The sequence below is a fragment of the Anolis carolinensis genome, chromosome 3 (assembly GCF_035594765.1).
Source record: "Anolis carolinensis isolate JA03-04 chromosome 3, rAnoCar3.1.pri, whole genome shotgun sequence".
Lineage (NCBI taxonomy): Eukaryota > Metazoa > Chordata > Lepidosauria > Squamata > Dactyloidae > Anolis > Anolis carolinensis.
Window position 1 is genome coordinate 113809165 of NC_085843.1, and position 18601 is coordinate 113827765.

General features: G+C 41.1%; 1 protein-coding gene across 3 annotated transcripts; it reads left to right on the plus strand.

The window, feature by feature from the left end:
- The first annotated feature begins 191 nt into the window (after window positions 1–191).
- Window positions 192–9758, plus strand: LOC100561592 (acetylserotonin O-methyltransferase). 3 transcript variants are annotated; one of them, XM_008121259.3, is made up of 9 exons: window positions 199–403; window positions 1161–1290; window positions 2533–2707; window positions 4367–4496; window positions 5662–5730; window positions 5828–5946; window positions 6464–6604; window positions 7757–7879; window positions 9483–9758. In XM_008121259.3, exons 2-9 carry the CDS (start codon window positions 1219–1221, stop codon window positions 9689–9691), a joined length of 1038 nt encoding a protein of 345 aa, XP_008119466.1. In that variant the 5' UTR covers window positions 199–403; window positions 1161–1218; the 3' UTR covers window positions 9692–9758. The 3 variants fall into 3 exon arrangements, with proteins under 3 accessions (XP_062831456.1, XP_008119466.1, XP_062831455.1); XM_062975385.1 differs by lacking the exon at window positions 199–403 and adding an exon at window positions 428–749; XM_062975386.1 differs by lacking the exon at window positions 5662–5730 and having other exon boundaries at window positions 192–403.
- Window positions 9759–18601: the final 8843 nt, after the last annotated feature.

An 18601-nucleotide genomic window follows, 5' to 3' on the forward strand; every position in this document is an offset into this window, starting at 1 on the left:
GTATTTTGGTGTGCTGCAGTGCTCCAGTGGGATTCCTTCCCAGGTAATCCTCAGAGCTCGAGATGCTCGTCTGTTCTTAATGTGAAAACCACACATCTGTGTTTTAGATGGATTAGGGATCAGCTGGTTTTCACTTTAATAGGCAGTAAGAGCACCTAAAACTTCAGAGAGCTTCTGTTCAACCATTTCAAAGCTCCCTGCTTGGATGGTGATGATGCAATCGTCAGCACAGATGAAACTCTCTGACCCTTCTGGCAATGGCTGATTTGTGTAAATGTTAAATATTGATGGAGCAAGCTTGCTCCCCTGCCAGAGATCGTTCTTCTGTTTTCACCATCTGCTTCTCTGGCCCTGGAATTCAACAAAAAAGCTCCTGTTCTGCAGCAGAGTTCCGATGAAGCAGGTGAGGTGGTAGTCCTTTGTAATATTATAAGTTTTTCTCAGGAGAAGGCGATGATTTACAGTATGATAAGCTGCTGACAGGTCTACGAAGACAGCTCCTGTATTCTGTTGCTTTTCAAAACCATCTTCTATGTGCTGAGTCAGGTTCAACACTTGGATGTGCCAACATTTATAATGTGCCAGAAGTAGAATGTGCAATCAGTAAGGTCCTATTTGTATTTTGACAAACCCGCCCTTCGCTGGTTACTTGAAATTTGATATTTCCAATTTATAAAAGGAGAAGTAGTGGCTAACAAAAACAGATCACCGAATAGATTTTTTTCTTCTTTCTCTGCCAGCATTATCAGGTAAACAACTTAATGACCTTCTACTCTTCCACTCTTTCTCTATCTTATGTTGGAGATATTTCTGGTTTATCTGTTTTTTTAGTAACCCTACTGTCCCACTTTTCTTTTTTGCAAACAGCTAGCTGTTTGTTTTCGATCTACTCATGTCGTTCCTCTGTTATCGGTATGAAAATTCCAATAATCTTTCTCCAGCATTCTCTGATTTAACATCATTATTATCAGATTCACTAAGACTGACTATTTCTCTTTATCATTCACAATTCTCTTATTGAAACAACTCTTGGGTTATTCTGTGAGTCACTCTGGCCTAAAACAAATTGCAATTTAAAAAATGCTCTGTATTCTACAGTTGGGGTATCCAGAAAATATTAAACAGTAAAAAGAGTGTTTTTTTCTTGCTGCATTGAGCAGAGAACCTTTTCTTAAGGGAAAAAAAAGATACAACTGACAAAGACTACAGTGAAGAAGGATGACTTCTACGGAAGACTCGGAAATTCTTAAAACGCTATTTCAGTATCAGAATGGATTTCTCATATCAAAAGTAAGATCTCTGTATATGTATGGTCTGTCTTTGTTATTAATTGTTCAATGCTGTTCAATGTGTTGTCAAAGGCTTTCATGGCAGGAATCACTGGGTTGTTGAGAGTTTTCCGGGCTGTATGGCCATGTTCCAGTCAGGAGAAAATGCTTCTGGAACATGGCCATACAGCCCAGAAAAATCACAACACACTGCTGTTTGTTTGTTTTCAAATAAAAATATTGCAGGAAGTCCTCTACCAAGCCCATTACATTCAATTTTAATTTGCTTGGGCCAGAACCTTGAATTCAGTGATTTCCATGTGGGTGGAGTGGTGAAGCCTCTCCTGGGTTCAGCACTTTGGCTAGCTCTTTAAAAATTTAGATTAAAATGTAGCACAGAGTGGATGTCTCCTGACAGGGCAGACATCAGGTGACAGAGCAAACGTGTTGGGAAGCATTCACACCACAACATTGTCCTCTTTCTTTTCTTTTTCCTCCCTATTCCTCATATTCTTTCCCTTCTTTCCCATTTTTTTCTTTTCCTCCACTCCGCTGTTTGTTCAATCTCCCAGTCTATATTTACCTGACCAGGCACCAGAATTCTTTCTTTCTCTCTTGTTTTAAACCATGTGAAAAGGTTGTGGACCCTGCAAAGGGAAATGGCACACAGAATTTTATAAAGGCAGTGCTGCAGCTTTCAAACAGATTTTTAATTCACTATCTTTAATTAAGCCATTGTGAGATTACGAATTATCCTGGTTTACTAGAGAAAGAGGTTAGAGGTGCAGAGATGCATGTCCCTCTGCAAGGGTTATATTCATGCAAATTGGGGGAAGATTTACTGAGTTCTCATTGATTGCACTATGTAACACAATTTGGAAATTGTTATGTTCCTGGTTTGAAAGTGTAATTCCTGTTTAATTGTGTGGTACTTAGAATCATAGAATCATAGAGTTGGAAGAGACCTCATGGGCCATCCAGTCCAACCCCCTGCCAAGAAGCAGGAAAATTGCAGATGGCCATCCAGCCTCTGCTTCAAAGTCTCAACAAAGGAGCCTCCAACACACTCCGGGGCAGAGAGTTCCACTGCTGAACAGCTCTTTCACACAGTGAGGAAGTTCTTCCTAATGTTCAGGGGGAACCTCCTTTCCTGCAGTTTGAAGCCATTGTTCTGCGTCCTAGTCTCCAGGGCAGCCTGTAATGTAACCTTCATTGGTCATTTATGAATCCTTTCCATTTTTCATTTTCTTCCTGTTATTTCCAGATTATGTTTACTGCTGCTGAGCTGGGAGTATTTGATCTGCTGAGGGAATCAGAAGAACCCCTGACCGCCGAGGCTATTGCTGAAGGCCTGGGAACCAGTCACATAGGAATGCAAAGGCTGCTGGAAGCCTGTGTGGGTTTGAAACTGCTGAGAATGGAAATGAGGGATAACAAAGGTAACCATATCAGAGTAGGGGAGTATACTGGAGCACACAAGCACCTACGTTCATTTCAGATCTCAGGCTTAAGTTGTGGTTGCTGAAAAGAGAGCCAGAGCTACAGAAAATGCATCTAGATCAGAGCTTTCCAAGCATTTCATGTTGGTGACACACTCTTTAGACATGTATCATTTTTTGACACAGTAATTCAGTTTTTACTGGTAAACTAGTGGTTAAACCAACCCCTTATAAGAGATACAGACACATGTATGTATGGGGGCACACATCTCGTGAAAACATTTCATTTACATATTTTAAAATATATGATTTATTGCTTATTTTACATAGACTCAGAGGTTTCTTGTTATTTTCACCTACACACTGCAGCCAACACTAATGTGTTGCAACACACAGTTTGAAAATCTCTGATCTAGAGTCTCTCTTGATGTAATTCATTGAACTCCTAGTTTGGTTCAATGTTAAACCATTCTTTCCTCTTCACTGCTGCCATTTCATGTTTTTTCATTCATTTATTCAACAGTCTGTCCTACCTTTAAATCAACGGCTAGAGGTCATTCTCTATAGAATTATCCCATTTATTTATGCACTAGTCTGTCCTACCTTTAAACAGGGAATGGGCCGGAGATGTCAATGCCTTGGTCCTTTCATTGTTGGCTGCTGCTTCCCGGTGGATGTCAGGTGGTGTGATGCTGGCTAAGTAGTATAATTTTTCAAGTGGTGTAGTAGCCTCTTGTGTGTTGCCTAAGCCAACACAATGCTATCTTTTTATTACACAACCTATATATTTCAGGTTTCTTTGGTTTTCTTACTATAGTGGGGTCACATCTTCAACATACCTCTAAGTTGGTATCTCTGAAAATATTGGTTCTGCTATTTGTCTGCAGTGTCCTTCCAGTATCACACTCTAGATGAGGCTAAAAAAATAGAAAATTGCAATATCACAGTATTAAATATACAGCATTGTAACACTAAGATGCTCTTCTGAAAAATTGAACCTAAATATCAGTGATGGTTAAATGGAAAAGACCTTGATAAATATGCTCACATTTTAATGTACACTTAATTGGTCTTTTCACAGTGAATACTTAAGAGAGCTACAATTTTTATGAGTGCTATTTCACATTTTTGGTATTGGTTGTTGGATGGATAATATGGATGGATGTATCCATTGCCTTAATTATTGCCTCTGTAAAAATTAAGTTATTGAGAACATTGAAAAACATGTGTATATGTTGCTTAACCAGAAGTTTTATCAAGAGAAAAACACAAAGGGGGGTTGGATGGATTGCCCATGAGGTCTCTTCCAACTCTATGATTCTATGATTCTATAGTTTTACAAGAAACTGTCAAACTGCAGTAATTCTACAGTGTAGTAGATGCATCCTTAGGCCTCTTCAACACTGCCATACAATTCAGATTATCAAAGCAGATAATCCCCATTCTGCTTCAAACTGGACAATATGTGTCTATACCGCAAATTATTCCCGTTCAAAGCAGACAATCTGGATTTCATATGGCAGTGTGGAAAGGTCCATAGTCAACTGTGTGTAACTGCTATTGTTTGATGGGGCGGGGGGGGGGGGGGGGCAATTATGGCTTATCAAAACTCTTTCTTTCAGGGTTTACATCACAATCTGTTTTCCCCTATATTGTAAGGTTTTTATGGAAACACAGCCCTTGCTGATCTCTATCTTGCTAAATCAAGCCCAAAGTCTCAGTATTCTGACATGAAGTTCGATTCTGAACTATACTATCCCAGTTTTCAATACTTGGCAGACGCTGTAAGGTAAGGATGCTCGAAGGAAACTGCTTCAGAAATGGGTACACTCTATAGCCAAATGAAAACACATTATGTTTGTTTATTGCTATCATCTGCCTTTTTTTAAAAGTTAAATTGGGATAGCATGAAGCCACTCCAAAGTACCCCCATTTAGGTAACCCAGTCTTACCGGAGAAGCCTGATAGCACCACAGGTCTCTCTTACATGTGTGTGTGTGTGTGTGTGGGGGGGGGGGGGGAATCCACTATTTCCTCATGCCAGGAGGACTGTAGGGACCCAAATGGGAGGCTGGAGGGGAGGGGGCAGGCATCCTCCTGCTCCTCCAGGCTTTTCAAAGCTCGAAGAAGTGATGTGGCTTTGGGGACACATCCTTGGTGTTGTGGAACACCAATCTCCACAGGCCCAATACCACATTAGATCCACGCCTTTCAGTAAGGTCTGAATCATTGAGGTATTAAATTAATATGGAATAAACCAGGGAAACCTTGGTTTACTCTGCATTAATTTGCCTCCAGTAAAACCGAGACAGGTTCTGCATTTTGGGCTTGTCTGGATGAGCCCTAAGAGTATAGTCCAGAGTGTCTAAGAGTCAACCTGGAAGTGGTGCCTGTCTTTTCAAAAATGGAAGCATGTGAAGTTGTCCTTTCTCTCCTACCCACAGTTGTGGAACAAATTAAATTGGCAAGATCATGGCCATATCCATTCTTCATGGAATTGATCTTTTTAATGCATTATATTTGGTTGAGAGCTGAAGCCTGATCAAAAGTATCTGATGTGTGTGTGTATACAAGGTAGGATAGAATTCAGAATTTACAGATGAGTTGTAAACACTGATTTGAGTCAACTAATCCTTACCTATGCTGTGTTGACATTTTGAATAGAGGAGTGAATTTCAAATTTCTAAATGTTGGTGTTAAACACCAGTTCAGCTACAAAATCCCTCTGGGTAACCCTGAGCAAGTTAGGCACTCACAGCCCCAGAAAATCCTGTGGTAAGTTGACCTTAGGGTCAGCATAAGTCAGAAATTGAAGGCATATAACAACAAGTAATAAACAGTACTACATATTTATTCAGTTGTGTGTATTGTATGATATAGTTTGGAGAAGAGTGTAATGTTGATTTTACTGCTTAGGCTGACTCATTTTTATTTACTAAAATGTTTTATTCCAGGGAAGGAAAAAATCAGATCACATCAATATATGAGTCTCCAATGAAAGATTTTTTCCAGGCTATTTATAGGTAAAGGTAGTATTTTTCTCTGTCATGTTTTAAAGAGAATGGGAAAAGACAGAATGGTTCTTGTCATTTACGCACAACATATGATTTCAATTCCTAGGTCAGAGGAAGGGATACAACTATATTTTGGTGCTTTGAAAAATTCTTGGATTCTGTATTGTAGAGAAATGATATCTGAGTTTGATCTTTCTCAGTTTCATCATATTTGTGATCTGGGAGGTGAGTAATACACATTAGTGTCTACATATCAATCATGGCCTCTTTAATCTCTACCAATTCTTTGGAAAGTTTCACTTTCTGGATACTGATCGACTCCTTTGCATAGATTTCTCTGTTTCTAAAAATATTCACAGTCTGCAGTGTGGAAACCTCTTTATTGAAAAATATGCAAGACAAGTGAGTGCATTAAACAGTGTGATCCCAAGGCAGGGAAAAACTCTTTTTTATTACAGAATGAGTTAGACTGAAATCTCTTATTCTGAACACTTCTCAGTGTAATTTGATGAAGCCCCTAGACGACTTTGTTTCTTTAGGCTCTATACTAAACTTTGACTCATGTCAAATCCTTAGAGCTACATAAGAACTGATGCTCAATTTTGCCATTGGCTCAAACTGATGGACAGTCATATTTCATATATCACCCCAAATGTGTACACTAGGAAGTTTTTGGAAGTAGATTGAATAGTACAGCATATAAATGTTTTTAAATGTTCTTATATTCTGTCCTTTTTTAAAGGAGGAAGTGGCATCTTCGCCGAAGAACATATTTTGTCATACCCAAATTCTTCTGTGACCATTTTTGATCTACCAGAAGTAGTGGAAAAAGCAAAAAAGAATTTTGTAGCCTTAGAAGAAAGCCAGATTTCATTCCAGGGAGGTAAAATATGTTTTGTCCTGAGACATGACCATGGAAACTGCTCTTATCAAGTCAAGCCACGAGTTCAGCAAAAAATAAAAAAATAAAAAAATGCTATATCAGTATTTCAGTGTCAAACAGCTTAAAGCATCTGATTCAATGTTCACAAGTTTTACTTGCAGTTCTTTGTGCAAAGAAACTTATTTCAGCTAGCTACAGCAAGAATTTTTAAATATAAAATAGGTGAAGATAATATTATTTTTCAATCCTGATTATGCCTACTAGTATATAACTATTATAAAATATAAACAGAGTTTATTGGGTGATAACAATTGCATCATTTGTTTAACAAAAAGTGTACAAAAACTGTATATTAACTCTGAAAATGGATAATCACAAGCCCAATAGTGTCACTGGATACAAGCCAAAGAGTTATCTAGGACCTGAAGTTTCCATTTTGGAGATCTCTGACCTGCTCTTATGACTATCCATGCAATCTTTCACCCTATTTAAGGCCCTATATCTGACATAAAACCACTAGCACAACTGAGCAGTCTTATGCCATTGTTTAAGAAGTTATGAAGCCACATCCACAATACAACAAATCCTGTATTGGATGCCACATTTATGTTAACTATGAACATGCACAACCACTCATATAACTTGCCCCAAACCAGGGACCTCATCAGAAAGGCCAGGTGAAGTGTTCCGCTTTCCCTGGCTTTGCACTTATGGGATGATGAAAATCCGTCACCCCACATGCAGCTCCCTCTCAACAACGCTTTCCCCACCACATGGGGAAAGCATCACCCTCCTGGCGAGAGCACAACATGGGAAAACTTCCCATGTGATGGGGGATGCGTCCAATGATTCTTCCACCCTGGTTGGGGGCAGGGTCTTTGCTGGATGCTAAATTCTCTCCGCTTGATGAGGTCATTACACAATGATGCCACTGAATACAGGTCAAAAAATCTCCAGTCTCTTTCTTGTCTAACTGCACCACAGAATGCAGTTAGGTCTGGTTTAGGTAATGTTTGCCCCAGTAGATAGCAGGACCAAAATGATGAGCAGACATACCTTAGCAGTAGTAAATTTTAAAGGATAGAATTACTTTCTATTTATGTAAGACAACATGTTTAATTACATCACTTTGCTGTACCGATCTTCTTGTAGGGGATTTTTTTAAAGATTCTGTTCCTGAGGCTGACTTGTATATTCTATCAAGAATCTTGCACTTATGGGATGATGAAAAGTGCATGCAACTGCTAACGAAACTGTACAAAGCCTGCAAGCCTGGTATGTGTACTCAGAGAGTTAAAATGAACAGAACTGCAGTTTGCTGGCTGTTATGGACAAATGGCCAAGGCAAAACTTATTGTCTTTGAATTTGTTTCCTGAGCTCTGAATCTCTTGGAATTTCTCAAAAGTACAGAAGTACAGATCAATTTACTCCTGTTGGTTCCAAAACTCACCCTGCTCTTGTTCCTCCAATTATGACTTTGCTGGATTGGGTTGCTGAGCCTTCAGTGTGAACTTGTGGTTGTGTGGCTTCTTTACCACTTCATCACATGTACTAAATTGCACTGACAGGAATTTGTGGCAGGCATCCTCAGAGGCAAGTGAGATTGTTGCAATTGTCACATCAAGATAAAATTCCTTAGAAATAAGACCCACTGAGTTCAATAAAACTCTAAACTCTTTCAGGGCTTGTCTGGCCATGTTCCAGAAGCATTATCTCATTATTATCAGAGGCAAGTGGGAATTTAGCAACTGGCCACCTTAGCATTGAATAGCCTTGCAGTTTCAAAGCCTGGTTGCAATTCTGCATTGATCCAAGTATCCAGATCTTTAGGATTTAGAAGACGGATTATATGGCAATACTGATGGGACCCTAGATAATGTCACTTCAATATAAAATTCCTTGGAAATAAGGCCCACTGAGTTGAATTCAACTCTAGCGCCTTTCAGAGCTGTCTAGGCAGTGTTGCAGAAGGTTTATTAAACCATGTGGGAAAGGATAACAAGCAATGACAATATCTTCTTTAGGGCCCTCAGTATCACAGGTAATTTTTCTTCCTATTCTTATCCGAAATCCTGTGTCTATACCTCCAAAATCTGTCAGACTTTTTTTTCTGAAATCAAAAACCCTGTTTACATTGATAAAACTCTGGACCCTTCCACACAGCCATAAAACCCAAAATCTTAAGGCAGATGATGCACAATATCTGCTTCGAACTTGATTACCTGAGGGCCTTTCCAGACAGGCTCTGCATCCCAGGTTTTCTGTTTATGCCAGATTATCTGGCAGTGGGGACCAGAGCTGGCCCTAGGTAATTTTGGGGGGGTAGGCAAACCAAATCTTTGCACCCCCTCGAATTTGCCCCCCCCCCCCACAAACCAATACCTGAGAGCTGGGGCGGCAGGGACCATCGCTCGCCAAATGGCCGAATCGCGAGTTCTCGCAAAGTCTTGCGAGGTCTCCCGAGAAGAACCTGGCCTTCCTGGAGCCTGGCCTTCCTCGTTCAGCTGTTTAGCAAGTGATGTTCCCTGCCGGCACCACCATCGCTGGGGACCATCGCTCACCAAACGGCCGAACGAGGAAGGCCAGGCTCCAGGAAGGCCAGGCTCTTCTCGGGAGACTTCGCGAGACCTCGCGAGGTCTCCTGAGAAGAGCTAGGCCTTCTTGGAGCCTGGCCTTCTTCGTTCGGCCATTTGACGAGCGATGGTCCCCGGTGGTGGCAGCACCTGGACAAACACCAGCGCTAAATTTACACTGGGGCACTGTTGAGGATCTGAAATGTAGCATGGTGGGCTAGTTGGTGAAGTTAAACTGCAGTCTTCAAAATACCACTGAAATCAATACTCATACATTTTGTTTTTAACATTTATTTTGAAAAAGGTGGTGGAGTTTTAGTAATTGAACCTGTTCTTGATGAGGAAAGAGTCAAATACTTTGGCGCTCATTTTGCTTCCATAAAGCTGCTCGTCCATACTGATGGGAAAACCCGGACTCCATCAGAGCACAAAGCACTCCTCACTGCAGCTGGCTTCAAGGAGATTCAAGCAAAACATGGAAGTGTGTATGGTGCCCTTTTGGGACGAAAATAATGACACCCTTGTTCTTTCTTTTCCAACGTCTAAAGGAAATTGGGATAATAAAGCTCAGTTCACCTTCTTTCTTATTTCAAGATACTACTAAGCCCTCCATATTTCATATGGTGATCATGGTAAACCTATTGAAAGAACATGAACCTGGGGCAAGCCAGTGACACCCAGGTCGAAGCATGTTTGGCCAGAGTTCACAACGAGGTCACTTTGCTTCATTTTATAAGGAGCAAGATATCATGAAGAATAATAGTAATAATAAAAATATAAAATTGATAGGTGACACATGTGGGGCTCACAATGGGGGAGAAACATGAGATCCAGCATCCCCATTGTATTGGGAAACGCAGGTTATCATCCGTGGGGCTTTCAAGGGGCTCTGATCTCCCCTGTGTTTCCCATGGAGGACAAAGAAAAGGGATCCCAAAAGTTCCTCAGCAGCCCAGCAGGCAAAAAAAAAAGAAAAAAAGGCTTTTGGGGTTCCTCTAGAACTGGGAGACAGTGCAAGGGGATAGGAAATCCGGCACAAGGGAATTATGGGTTAGGGAGTTAGAAACAGAGAGAGGAGGGGAAATGAATGGCAAGGGAAAAGAAGCAAAATGGGCAGTAGAGTCTAGTCTAAAGGAACAGAAAAATGTGTGTAAAGGTAATAGAGAGAGACAGAAAGATACATTTCAAATTTGACAAATGAGGGCAAGATTATAGAATATATTGTTCACTGGGCTTTTTTCTCTTGCCAGCCCCCAGACCAAAAGCCCAGAAATGCAAAGCCCCCTCCGCCCAGCTTTTGACAAAGGGCCTTCTGCCTGAAAACTAAGGACTCAGTTAATTGTTTCTTACCCCAGTTAACAGCTCTAAAACAAAAGAGAAAATCTACATTTCTAAGCCTCCAGACCAAAGGCTAGCAAAAGGGGGAAAACAGCTGGGCTTGGCAAAGGTCAAATACCTTTTTTGACATGGGTTCCAGTAATAAATTAGTTACCTTCTGCTATAAATATATGAAATGTAGGACATAAAGCCTTGATTAAATCTAACATGGGAAGGGTCCTTGTTGTTGTTGTTAATGCCTTTGCAAACTGAACAAGATTTAACTCTTATTATCCAGCCTGGTGTCCTTGGAAAACTGTAAAAGTCAAAGGGGTGTCACCTTTGACTTCAGAAAGAATGTTCTTGGTCCTCACTTTAAATACCATAGCTCCATACTATGAAGTCTTGGGAGGTATCGTTTTCCAAGGTCCATCTACACTGTGAAATGAATGCAGTTGGACCTTACTTTAAATACCATAGCACCATATTATGCAGTCCTGGGAATTATGGTTTTTCAAGGTCCACACCCTTCTCTGTGGGGCAAGAAAGAGGCTCTCATTTCACTCCAAACTGCTTCTATTCAAGCTATATTTTTCTATATTCTGTGAGCTGTCATTTCTTATTTCACAAGAAGATGCCCCATTTCTTTTCGGGAGACACCCAGCCAAGGTTTCTGCTGCAGCTACTGCTATAGCAACACAGATTACACATTACACGTGTCTCTCACTCAATAGTTTGGCTGGGAAAGCTTGTCAGCATTTTCGCTGATATTCTTGTCTAACTAGCTCAGCAATATATCACATAAATCAGCCCAGCAATATATCACATAAAAAGTCCTGGTTGCAACCACTACAACCTAGAAACAAAAAGAAGCTGAGGTGTCTTCCCTCTCACCAGCACTTTTCAGTCCCTACTTGAGCAACTCATATGTATTACACAGCGCTAGCAAATATTAATGGCAGTAGTATTTTGGACATCCTTGAAGTACAGAATGGCATTTTATCCATTTTTGTTGTTTGTATGCTTTTGAGGGTGAGACATATTTGGATTCTCTAGAGGAGGATTCGCTGTTTTGCGGTTTTTCAATAAACTCTAAAAGACTATTATAAATCATAAAAAATTACAATTTACAGCTTAAGGAAGGGAGGAAGGAGAAGCCAAAGGGAGAGAAAAGGAGCCCAAGCGGTAACAGGAGGCGGAGGTGGCGATTTATCAATACATGATTGGTTGATAAAGACTTAAAATAGTGTATAACTACTAAAATAATGTATAAATATTAGAATAAGTAGTGTCCCTACTTTGCAGATTTTCACTTATTGCAGGTGGTCCTGGAACCTAACCCCCACGATAAGTGAGGGAACACTGTAGTACAATCTCCATAATGCAGTGGTTCTCAACCTGTGGGATGCGGCCCAGCAGTGGGCCACGAGAATGAAAATCCAGTCCACAAATGTAGTATTCTTCGTATATAACAAACTCACCAGCCAGCAGAGTCATGTAATAAAGGTGTTTATTCAAGCACCAGGAAGGTTACTCCTGAGGCTTTGGCTGCACAAGCATTATATCCCATACCATCAGTAGTTTAAATACATTGCAGGTGTAACAACCAGAGAGTGTGGCTTAAAGGCACAGTATACCACAACAAACCTCCTTCCTCTTTATTTTATTTTATTAATTTTATTTCTGCTCCTTTCTGCAGAGCTGACCATTGCATTGGATAGAGCACAACAGTTCTAGATTATTAAATATGATTTTCTGTGGGTGAGTAGATTACAACCACTGGATGGCATATGTTCTGCATCCGAAACTAGAGCTGAAGTGATCTATCCATTGCAGTTTTCTGAATCAGCACCCCAAATAACCAAACCAAATCTAAAGTTGACCAAAAACTTATTTGTAATCCTTTTGGTACTAAGGTTGGAGAGTGGTCCTGGTCAAACTGGTCCCCAGTCAAGTGGGCCCTGGTCAAAGTGGGCCCTGGTTAAAGTGTGCACTGGTCAAAGGAGGCCCTATCTAAAGGCCCTTCCAGACCAAATACTACCAGGATTTAGTCTCTACCCCCAACCCAAAACCCAGGTTTTCCAAAGGTTGACCCAGAAGGGCATGGAGTCATCCCCAGACCCCCATTTAGCCCCAAATCTTACCTGAGAGGCCTGACTGCATGCTCAGGCTTCTTCGTTGAGAGCTCCTAGCACATCAAAATTATATTTTGGAAGGTTGGGAAGGAAGAGGAGGCCCCTTAGGTAGGTTTTGGGGCTAAATGACGGGCTGGGAGGGGAGGGTGGGGTGCCATCCTGCTCCTTCAGGCTCCAGAACAGGATCACTTTGGAGACTGACTCTGGGGATTGTGCAAACAGTCTCGGGAGTCAATCCCCATAGGGCCCATACCTGCAAAGATCTGGACCTGACATTAAAGTCCAGCTCTTTCCAGGTGTTTAATTCATCTGGAATATACTGGCTCTCTGCACTGGCTGTTGTTCTGTAATCCTTTACTTTCTATAGTGTACCTGAAATATTGCTAACTGGGTATGCCTCAGTGAACCAAATAGGTTTAAGTAATTCTACTATATGTTGCTTAGTTATCAAGACAACTTCCATCTTCTTCTTGTTCAATCATTTTTCCAAAAATATGTGATGCTTCCTCAGTAAAAGTGCTGGTAATGAGACAGTGAGCCTCAAGTCTTTAGTCTCCTAAAACGGGATTCTCTCTCAATCTGTCAGCCTCTGTTTCTTGCAGACAGGTAGGTGGGCAGGCAGGCAGGAGCCTGGGCTCTTGCAAATTCAAGTTCCATATTGAGAAGTTGTCGCCTATAAATTTGGGAACTGTCAACTCAGTACTGCAGGAGGTCACAATTGCTTCTGTTCTCACATGTAACCTAGTTCTTTGATCTATCTTATTCGTTCACAGATCTCTTATAAACAATTTCCTGGGGTCCATTAATGTGATAAAGAGTATGTGCATGGATTAGAAATCCTTATCAAGGAGAAACAAACTGAATACTTTATTATGGGAACTCAATTTTAGGATAGGAAAGCTACTGTCTTAGATAGGGAGAGAAGATGTAGAAAAATAACATTGAGAGCTCTGTCCCCAATAATACATTATGCAGAACTCTGGGAAAGATGTGGGGCTCTTGGACACAGCTGAGTAGCTTGTCCTTGAGGAATGTATGGGGAATGAGTCTGAGGAAGAGGTCAGTTTAGCGCTGTAGAATTCAGTCAAAAATGAAGAGGAACAGGAACAAGAGCAACAAGGTCAGTTCTCATGAGGTCTGCAGAGCATCTTATAAGATTCAACATAGGAAGCAGACTCTGTCAGCCCCCAGAGGAGTCGTGTGCTAGGAACAAAAAGACAAAGGAAAGGAAGAAGACCTGGACTTTTCAGTGTGTTGCTGGGTCTCAGAAATTGAAGCAAAATGGCGGGATAGAAGCTGTGAACTGCTGGTATGAGGGTTGAATGAAAAGTAATGTCTCCACCTTCGTAACTCAACAGATGGCAGTACTGGTATGCGGCAGGTACTGGCTTGTTCAGTAGACTTTCCTCTACAGTTCCATTTGGCCGGAAGCCTTAGAATTGAACGGTTGTGTTGTCAAAGTGTGAAGTCTGGAACCCTGCGCAGACGGTTGGTCAATGCGACTTAAGCAACATGCTGTCACTGAATTCTTGACAGCAGAAGGTGTCACCCCAAAGGAGATTCATCAGAGAATACAAGCTGTTTATGGTGATTATGTTGATGTGAGTACTGTGTGTTGTTGGGCGAGTAAGTTTAAAGAATTTGAGATGGGAACATCTGACTTGCATGACAAACAAAGAGTTGGACGTCATGTGACAGCAACCACAGAGTTTCACAAGCAAAAGGTTGACAAATTGATTTGGGATGATCATCGTATCACACAGAAATTTCAAGCATAATCAGCATTTCACAAGAATGTGTGGGTCACGTGATTGCTTTGCTTGGCTATCAGAAGATCTGTGCACAATGGGTACTGTGAGATGCTGGTTGTGGAAACAGAGTGTCAACTTCTTCTGTGACGGCTTCAGAAAACTTGTTCATCATTGGCAGAAATGTGTCCAATTGTTTGGTGATTATGTGGAAAAGTGAATAGTGGTAGTTAAAGAGCACATTCAAAGGATTATTTTTGTGTTTGATTTGTTAAAATATTCCCATCCAAACCCAAGTAACAAAGGAGGAGGCATTACTTTTCATTCAACCCTCGTATATTTGGCTGGTCTCACCTCCCATCCACACTGCAGAATTATAGCATTTTGATTGCCACAGTTCCACCTTATGGAATCCTTGAGCTTGTAGTTTGGTCTTGCAACAGAACTCTCTGTAAGCCCTTCTGCACATGCTGTAAAACCCGGAAGTAACTGGATTAAAAGGGGAGGGTGGGCTAAATGCAGGAGGAATTGAGTTAACAGGTGAAAAGCACGTGTTAAAAAGGTACGCTTAAAACCCAATTTCACCTGAAAAATCTGCACCTTTGCATGATCGTATATTCCTGAAGTCATGCTAAGCACATGCTTTCCTTCCCTTACCCCCTGTCTAGACTGCTTCAGTGCATATGCATTTTTTAAGCCTGAAAAAGCAGACCAGCTGATCGGGCTGTCAAATGGACACACGGGTGGCTCAAGGGAAGCACAAGTGGAAACTAATTAGAATTCTCTGACATTCTTTCTTTAATACTTTATAATCTTAAACAGAGCTTAAATTAACTATTGGAGGAAGAAAGAGATCAGTTAGGACTCTGTTTGTGTTATATTAAGATATTCACATGTGCACAAATACAGTCCAGTGCATAATGGAGTGAAATTGGCAAAAAAATCCTCAGCTATTAAGGAAAAAGGGACATAGAAAAGGAAGGAGGAAGAGTAAAACTTTCTGGACTTTTCAATATGTTGCTGTGTCTCAGAAAGTGAAGCAAAATTGCAGGATAAAACCTGTGAACTGCTAGTACATTTGTGCAACTGCATGAGCTCTTAGAATCATAGAATCATAGAATCATAGAATAGTAGAGTTGGAAGAGACCTCATGGGCCATCCAGTCCAACCCCCTGCCAAGAAGCAGGAAATCACATTCAAAGCACCCCCAACAGATGGCCATCCAGCCTCTGTTTAAAAGCCTCCAAAGAAGGAGCCTCCACCACAGTCCGGGGGAGAGAGTTCCACTGCCGAACAGCCCTCACAGTGAGGAAGTTCTTCCTGATGTTCAGGTGGAATCTCCTTTCCTGTAGTTTGAAGCCATTGTTCCGTGTCCTAGTCTCCAGGGCAGCAGAAAACAAGCTTGCTCTCTCCTCCCTATGACTTCCCCTCACATATTTGTACATGGCTATCATGTCTCCTCTCAGCCTTCTCTTCTGCAGGCTAAACATGCCCAGTTCTTTAAGCCGCTCCTCATAGGGCTTGTTCTCCAGACCTTTGATCATTTTAGTTGCCCTCCTCTGGACACATTCCAGCTTGTCAACATCTCCCTTCAACTGCGGTGCCCAGAATTGGACGCAGTATTCCAGGTGTGGTCTGACCAAGGCAGAATAGAGGGGTAGCATGACTTCCCTTGATCTAGACACTATACCCCTATTGATGCAGGCCAAAATCCCATTGGCTTTCTTAGCAGCCGCATCACATTGTTGGCTCATGTTTAACTTGTTGTCCACGAGGACTCCAAGATCTTTTTCACATGTACTGCTGTCAAGCCAGGCGTCCCCCATTCTGTATCTTTGCATTGCATTTTTTCTGCCAAAGTGAAGTATCTTGCATTTGTCCCTGTTGAACTTCATTTTGTTAGTTTCAGCTCATCTCTCTAGTCTGTCAAGATCATTTTGAATTCTGCTCCTGTCTTCTGGAGTGTTAGCTATCCCTCCCAGTTTGGTGTTGTCTGCAAATTTGATGATCGTGCCTTCTAACCCTTCGTCTAAGTCGTTAATAAAGATGTTGAATAGAACCGGGCCCAGGACGGAGCCCTGCGGCACTCCACTTGTCACTTCTTTCCAAGATGAAGATGACGCATTGGTGAGCACCCTTTGGGTTCGTTCGCTTAGCCAATTACAGATCCACCTAATCGTAGTTTTGTCTAGCCCACATTTTACTAGTTTGCTTGCCAGAAGGTCGTGGGGCACTTTGTCGAAGGCCTTACTGAAATCCAGGTATGCTACATCCACAGCATTCAGAGATTTTGATTTTTTTTTTTACTACAACTAGTTTAGCTTTAAGCCAAAATCAAAGAACAGTTTCTTATAAAGCAGAGGTAAGGATATGGTTTTCCAGGTTTAGGTAGCTCCTGTCGTGCCTCACCACTGATAAAATGCCTAGATCTGTTTACCTAGTGAACCCATTATTTTTGAAATTCCAATTGGTGTTCAAAAATAGCTTTGGGAGGAATATGAGACCATGCTGGATGTTCAAAGCCTGAACTTTCCTCCCACAGAAATGTTGAGCTGTGATTTTGGATATTGGTGCCATTGAGCTGTGCACGTTCCTGGTTAATACATTACACTTCTTCCCTAAAACAGACCTGGCTTGTTAATTCTTATTCAGCACCATATTGCTTAAACCATATACTTTCCTATAGGTCAGCACCATCCAGGTTAAACTGTATTTTCCTTTAACGTGAACTTCTGATCCCTAGTTATTTGGAAATCTTAACCTTCACTCCTCATGCCCCTTCTACACTCCCCCTATACCCCAGGATCTGATCCCAGATTATCTGTTTTAAACTGGATTATATGAGTCTCCACAGCCAGATCATCTGGGACAGTGTTTCTCAGGCTTCTTCTACAAGCTGTGTAAAAACCCGATTATCTGCCTTGAACTGGATTATATGGCAGTGTAGACTCAGGTAATTCAGTTCAAATCAGATAATGTGAATTATCTATCTTGATATTCTGGATTATATGGCAGTGTAGAAAGGCCCTCAAACTCTACTTCTCAGTGTTTTGTACTTCAGTTCCCAGAAATCCCAGCCATTTTACCAGTTGTTAGGAATTGTGGGAGCTGAAGTCCAAAACATCTGGAGGAGCAGAGTTTGAGAAATACTGATCTGGGATAATCAGATAATCTGGGATCAGATCCTGGGATATGGGGGCAGTATGGAAGGGGCCTCAAAAAGGTTTTGAAATGAGTAACTGTATGTTCTCTTTCCTAAGGAATATATTCCTTTGGAAAATATATTTTGTAGCAGGGAGTGAAGTATTAACAATGGAAGTTGTTCTGAACAAGGACAGAAGCGGAGCCCTAGAAGCCATCTTACATTCCATGCTGATGCTGCTTCATATTGAAGGAAAAGAACGGATTCTATCCGAGTACAAAGCGCTACCCAGGCGCCCTCTACACTGCCATATCATCCAGATTATCAAATCAGATAATACACACAATCTGCTTGGAACTGGATTATATAAGTCTACACTGCTATAAAATCCAGTTCAAAGCAGACAATCTGGATTTTATATGGCAGTGAAGAAAGGGCCTCAGTGCAGTGGGTCCATTTCAAGGAGGTTCACTTCAAGAAAAGACATTTCTACAGTGCCTTTGTGGGGAGATAGTAATCTTACCCCTGCTCCATTCATGTTCAATGTTTATAATAAAAACTTTCAACATCTTAACCCCTCTATTCCGCTCATTGTCCTAGATGCCAGTTTATTTCAATGGAAAAAAGATGACAACATGACAACATTTTATTGCTCTCACCTAACTGATCTCAGCAAAGCTTGGAAGGTTGCATTTCAAAAGTAAATCATTACAATTGCCTGTCACGCTGTTTGAGAAATAGATCTTTGTCTTTACTTGTTTAAAAAGGCATTTTAAAGATTCTGTTTGTAAGGTTGACCTCCACAAAGTCCTCAAAGCTGCATGTTTGTTCAGCAGGAATAGTTAAACCTGAAGTTTACAAACTATGCTGACCAACTGAGCAAACTGCAACTCATCAAGGACATTATTGATGCATTAACTTTTAATCCTTCTGCAAGGACACTCTTCTTTTAATTTCATTAAATCTTGCCCAGTCACGAGAGGTTTTTTAAAAACTATTTATTCTTGTCTGAATTAGTACGGTATTACATGCCTACCGAAGACAGTTTGTTTTCTGATAGTGTCATGTTCCCAGCTGTCAT

Excerpts from the sequence above, each read along its gene's own strand:
- LOC100561592 (XM_008121259.3), top strand. The coding sequence starts at position 1,219 with ATGACTTCTACGGAAGACTCGGAAATTCTTAAAACGCTATTTCAGTAT. Across the intron at positions 2,708-4,366 it reads GGAAATGAGGGATAACAAAG|GTTTTTATGGAAACACAGCC; the intron begins GTAACCATATCA and ends CTATATTGTAAG. Across the intron at positions 7,880-9,482 it reads GTACAAAGCCTGCAAGCCTG|GTGGTGGAGTTTTAGTAATT; the intron begins GTATGTGTACTC and ends ATTTTGAAAAAG.